The sequence below is a fragment of the Pyrus communis genome, chromosome 9 (assembly GCF_963583255.1).
Source record: "Pyrus communis chromosome 9, drPyrComm1.1, whole genome shotgun sequence".
In the NCBI taxonomy this organism is placed as follows: domain Eukaryota; kingdom Viridiplantae; phylum Streptophyta; class Magnoliopsida; order Rosales; family Rosaceae; genus Pyrus; species Pyrus communis.
The window spans coordinates 16,365,575-16,371,574 of NC_084811.1; the positions used below are offsets into that span (position 1 = coordinate 16,365,575).

Below are 6,000 nucleotides of genomic sequence, written 5' to 3' on the forward strand. Positions count from 1 at the left end.
TCATCCACAACATGCTCCTTGAAATTCTCATAGTATGGCTAATGGAAGGGGATGGTGATCCTCCCTGATTGTGGTGTCTTGGTTCCTAAAGTCCATGTAAATGCTCCCACCACTTGAAATCGATTGGGTAACTACATCAAAGAAGGTAACAACCTATTAGTTGAAATGGGAATTGGGATTGGGATTGGAGACTTACAAACATATTGTGATGGAAGCTCAAAAGTGGCAGCCCTATCAACAATGTCACTATGGCAACTCTCAGCCAGATTGGGTGGTTTTAGGGCACCCACTCCAATTCCCTCTTCAATGGTGGTTCTTGATGCATCCTTCTTGATAGGTGTGGATTGTTCCTGCCTTATATCCTTATGCACATCAATGGCAAAACAAGAACGAACATCATTAGGATTCTTAATAGAGTCATTAACATTGAATTTAATTATATCACCACCAAACTCCATTGTTAATACTCCTTTGGCCACATCAATCTTCGTTTGAGCTGTTTTCATGAATGGTCTTCCAAGTAGGAGGGGCAAGGGTGGAGAATGAACCGAGTCTTCCATTTCAAGCACATAAAAATCAACCGGAAAGATTAAATGATTAACCTGCACTAAAACATCTTCCAAAACACCCTTTGGATAGGCATTAGATCTATCGGCCAATTGAATAATCACACCATCATTTTTTAACTCACCTAGGTTCATAGATGCATAAATTGAGTTAGGCATGACATTAATAGATGCACCTAAGTCTAGCATGGCATGTTCAAAACAATTATTACCAATAACACAAGGAATTGTAAAACTACCCGGATCTTTTCATTTAGGGGGCATTTTACGTTGTAAGATGGCTGAGACATTTTCACTTACCTTTACAACCTCTTTGTTCGAAATTCTCTTCCTAGTAGTGCAAAGTTCTTTTAAAAACTTAGCATACCTTGGAACTTGCTTAATTGCATCCAAAAGTGGTATATTGACTTGTACTTTTCTAAATGTCTCCAAAATGTCCTTTTCAGCCTCCTCCTTCTTCGATTGCATGAATCTACGAGGAAAGGGTACATTTGGAGGACTAACATTAGAAATATTCAAATTTGGAACCTCCTTACCTTTGGAAGACGAATGGGAGTGTTTGGGTGGCTGCGGCATGGGTTTAGCTACCCTTGCCGTGGCTTGCTCTTGTTCCTCCTCCTCGAATTGCAACTTTTCATCCTCAGTTGGGGTTGATTTAGATGGTTGTGAGGCCGTTCCAACTTGTTTTCCACTTCGAAACTTGATTGCTTTGCCAGATTCGAATCCTCCTTTTGGGTTGACAACGGTTGAACTAGGCAACTTGCCTTGTTCTCTGAATTGGCCCATGAACTCCGCAATCTGCCCTACTTGCTTGTCTAACTCATCAACCTTTTTGTCCCTATTTTGCATTCCCTGCACCATAGAAGTTAGTACTTGAAAATTTTGATCATTATCTATGGACGAACCTGATTTGGGTTGGGTAGGTTGTGCTTGGGGTTGTGTGGGTGCATACGGCCTTTGGTAGAATCCCAGAGGTTGCTGCCTAAATGCGCTTTGTTGTTGGGGTTGTTGTGGCTCCCTCCATTTGAAATTTGGATGATCTCTCCAACCGGGATTGTAGGTATTAGAGAAAGGATCACTCCTTGGTTGGTTTTGGCTCCCATAACCCACGGCATTGGTAGATTCCCACCCTCCGTTCTCGATCAATTGAGGGCACTTATCCATGAGATGTTCATTCATTGAGCACACGCCACAAACAGCCACACTTTGTACCTTTGGTATTTCAACCACTTGCGAAAGAAGAGAAGTAAGATTAGCTATTTGATTTTGAAGTTCAGAAATAGCACTTACCTCATTAACTTGTTGTTGCCGTGGTATGTCTCTTTGACCAACGCCTTCATATTGTTCAGCATTTAAAGCTCGGTTGGCAATGAGAGTCTTGGCAGCCATGGGTGTTTTGTCCACTAGAGCTCCTCCCTCTGAGGCGTCTAGCATTTGGCGTTCAGTTGGTAGAAGCCCTTCGTAGAAATATTGAAGAAGAAGCTCCTCCTTCATTTGGTGCTGTGGACATAAAGCAACAAGTGTTTTAAAACATTCATAATAAGTTGGAAATGATTCACCTTGATTTTGCTGAATGCCACTAATCCTTTTACATAAAAAAATGACTCGAGAAGTTGGGAAAAACTTCTCCAAAAACGCCCTTTTCATACTCTCCCATGATGTGACAGTTCCGGGGGCTAGTTCATACAACCAATCTTTAGCCTTTTCCAAGAAAGAAAAGGGAAAAGCCTTCATCTTCAAAATGCTCACATCAACATTCACCGGGGTCATACTTGAGCAAACAACCTCAAATTCCTTCAAGTGCTTATTAGGATCTTCCATGGACAACCCATGGAACTTAGGAATATGGTGCAATAAGCTAAACTTTAGTTCGAACTCGTCGGTCTTGTCTGGGGCTGCCCTTGGATATTGAATGCATAGAGGCATGGCATTATCCAATCTTGAAGCGAAAAGCTCCTTGATTGTTCAATTATCGGCTGCCATAGCTTGTTCTTCCTCAAAAATCTGAGTCGTGGCCTCTTCTCCCACTTGTACTTCGTCTTCTTCCCTCTCAAAGTTCATTCGAAATCGTCGTCAAAGTCTAAGATATTGTTATGAACAGGTTGAGAATTCCGAGTCATAAACTAGTACCTAAAAAAAAAAAACAAAAACAAAACAAAGTCAGCAACAAAAACAAAAAAAACATGAAAATAAACAAAAAGAAATAACAAGGGATTAGCAAAGTTGCTAATCCCCGGCAACGGCGCCAAAATTTGATGCAAAAATTAACTTAACACACAAATTAACCCTCTTTTGACAGTTGTAGTATATAAGTAAGTAGGGATCGTTCTTAAACCGGGGATTAGGAGGGATTGCTAAACACTTTAAACTGACTGAAATAGATAAAACAAAGCTTTTAAACACTTAACTCAACTTAAAAGACTCAAAACAAGTTCACCAAACTCAAAATAAGTTGAAAACACTCAAAACTGCCTAAAAAACACAAATTGGGCAGATTTGACTCTAAACACAAAATTGGACGAAATTTGGCTCTAACTTGACTCAAAACTCTTGAAAACACAATCTAAAACATATTCTAACTAGTTAGACACTCTAGGATAAATGAGGATTTGGTTTTGGACGAAAATAAAGTAAACAAAAGAAGACTTTAAACTAGGCAGATTTGGACAAATTTGATGGAATTAATTGGATGATGGGCTAGCTAGGAGGTCTTTCTCCACAAATGACATACTTGCATACAAAACAATCTCCAGTTGCTTATTCAATGAATCATGAACCTCAACACCCCAAGTGAATTAGGTACGCTTAAATTAATCTTCAGATTTTCCTCAAGTCGTTGAATTGAATGGAATTAGCGCATTGCAATCAAATTATTCCTCAAAAGTTCTCTACATGAAAGCGCATTATAGAGAAACAATCAAAGATCATTAAATTCTATGAAAATCATAAGTATTGACGAGGTGTTCGTAACTATGAAAGCACATGATACTTATGCCAAGAATTTACTTAACATGATTATGACTAACAACCTTTACTACTTATGAATATAAGTTCCCAACGATTAGGTGAAGTTTCCTTATATCCTAGCATCAGATTTATGCATGCAAATTAAGTTTGCACTCTCAACCCACATACACAAACAAGTTTTAATTCAAACAGATAAGTAAATTGGATTCTCAATTCATCGAATCACAACTGGAAATAATCAAATCATATTGCAAATATATCCATGGTTTCGAAATTCCCCCTAGCCAAAAGGGGATTAGTTCCTCATACTCACAAAGCAAAGATTATTGAATTTAACTATTGAAAACACAAGAAAGATTACACCTAAAATGTTCCAGCAATTCCAAGTCGAATGGCATGCACGTCTAGGGCTCTCGTCCTTCTTCCTTGCTGCAGCACAAGATGTGGGTGGTGGTTTTGGGGGTTATGAATGATGTATTCTTGCTTGGGATGATGAATGATGGCTGATTAGGGTGGAAGGGTGCGGGAGGTTGTATATGGAGGTGTATGGAGTGGATGGAGGATGAAGAATGGAGGCTAGGGTGTTGCAGCATAAGTTTCTGAATAGCATAAGGGGGTCATACGAATTTGTGGCTGAAAATATGTATATATTGATAGGAGTATATTTAGGTGACTTAGTTAGCTTGTTTTCGTGCATTAATGTTGTTAGTTCATAGTTTTGGACTTGGAATGGATAGCTTATGCTTGGAGCAAAAGGAATGGACGAATTTGAAGACCTAAAGATGTTAGGATTCCTAATCACAAGAGGATTCCTAGTCAAAGAAGGTTTCCTACTTGGAGTAGGAAAGTTAAGCCAAGGTTTCCTATTTTGGTTTAATGTCACATCCCAGCCCGGGGCGGATCACTTCCTAGGCCCTCTCCACCACCGTAGCATGATATTGTCCGCTTTGGGCTTTCCATTCCCTCACGGTTTTGTTTTTGGGAACTCACGAGCAATTTCCCAGTGGGTCACCCATCGTGGGATTGCTCTAGCCCATTTCTCGCTTAACTTCGGAGTTCCATACATTTAAGGATCACTTCCCTTGGCGATGTGGGATGTCACATTTAACCTTTCCTAATCCTAAAAGACCTTATGTTTCAGCAACATTAAAGACATGCATTCTAGGACACAAATCAAGCCTTCCTTGCAACCTAATTGTCCTTGCCGTGGCCTTCCTTAGTGTCTCATTTCCTTGCCGTGCAAAGGAGGGCCTTGTTTCCTATTCTAAGTCATTAAAACACATTCCTTTTTCACCTCAATCTCAGCTACACCTCACATACCTTTTCTATCCCAAAATCCTTGCCTAATTTCAGAATTAAATCACATTCCCTTTTCTTATCCTTTGCCGCAAGTTCCTTCCTTTTCCCTTTTAATTTTTGACTTTATGACTCCTTTTCCTGATGGATTTGGGGTCTAAATCCTTTCCTAAACTATGTAATAAACTCTAGGGATTCTTGCTCCCAAATAAATACCTAAGCCGCACCCTTCATTCAACCCTAATCACTCTTACACACAATCTGCCATCATTTACAGAAACAAAGTCTTTGCCGCAGCCTTCCAACCATTCATACACATTCATACCTTTATCCAAGCATCCATACACCATCCCCAACCTTTGCCGCACCACCCTACCATCCTAAATCCATTCACAAACCATAAATCCATCCACAAACCACCCTAGACCTCTTGTGCCGCAACTTTGCAAGGAAGAAGAGTAGAAGAAGAAGCCTTGGATGTTTCTGCATTCAAGTTGGAGTGTTGGAACGTTTTTAGGTGTAATCTATCTTTTGTTCTCAATGTTTAATTCTATTTTCCTTTGTTTTGTTTTGAACATGAGAGGCTAAACTCATTTTAGTTAAGGGACGCTTTGAAACCATGATTACCTTTATAATATAAGTTGATTAATTTCAGTTGTGATTTCATAAATTGTGAATGCAATTTACTTAACCGTTTGATGGATAACTTATTCTTGTATGTTGATTAGGGAGGCCTACTTAATTTGCATGCTTGAATTTAGAATATAAGGGAGTTTCACATAATCGTCGCAAACTTATATTCACAAGCAGTTAAGGTTGTTTTCACAATCACGTTAAGTAAATTCCTAGCATGAGTATCATGATGTCATAGTTACAAGTGCTTTGTCAATACTTATGCTTTTCATTGAACGTAATGATCTTTGATTGTATCTCTATTATGATGTCATGTAGGGAACTTTTGAAGAATGCTTTGGGTTGTCGTATGATGTCATCCAATCCAATAACTTAAGGAAAATCTGAGGGTTAATTAGTGATGCCACGATTAATCTGGGGTGTTGAGGTTCACGGTTTATCGGAAAAGCAATTGGAAATCAATTTAAGTTTGAATGTATCATGTGTGGAAAAGTATCCCTTAGCTAACTAATCATCCATTGGTTTTCCCAAATTTGTC

General features: G+C 39.1%; 1 protein-coding gene across 1 annotated transcript in view; it reads right to left on the reverse strand.

Moving 5' to 3' along the window:
• The window catches only part of LOC137744430 (uncharacterized), a 120,185-nt gene extending 117,693 nt beyond the window's left edge, over positions 1-2,492 (reverse strand). The window contains exons 1-3 of the mRNA XM_068484246.1: positions 2,352-2,492; positions 1,857-2,066; positions 1,155-1,418 (exon numbers count right to left, since the gene is read on the reverse strand). Coding sequence (XP_068340347.1) covers positions 1,155-1,418; positions 1,857-2,066; positions 2,352-2,492 — 615 coding nt within the window. The remainder of the gene's footprint in view (positions 1-1,154; positions 1,419-1,856; positions 2,067-2,351) is intronic.
• Positions 2,493-6,000: the final 3,508 nt, after the last annotated feature.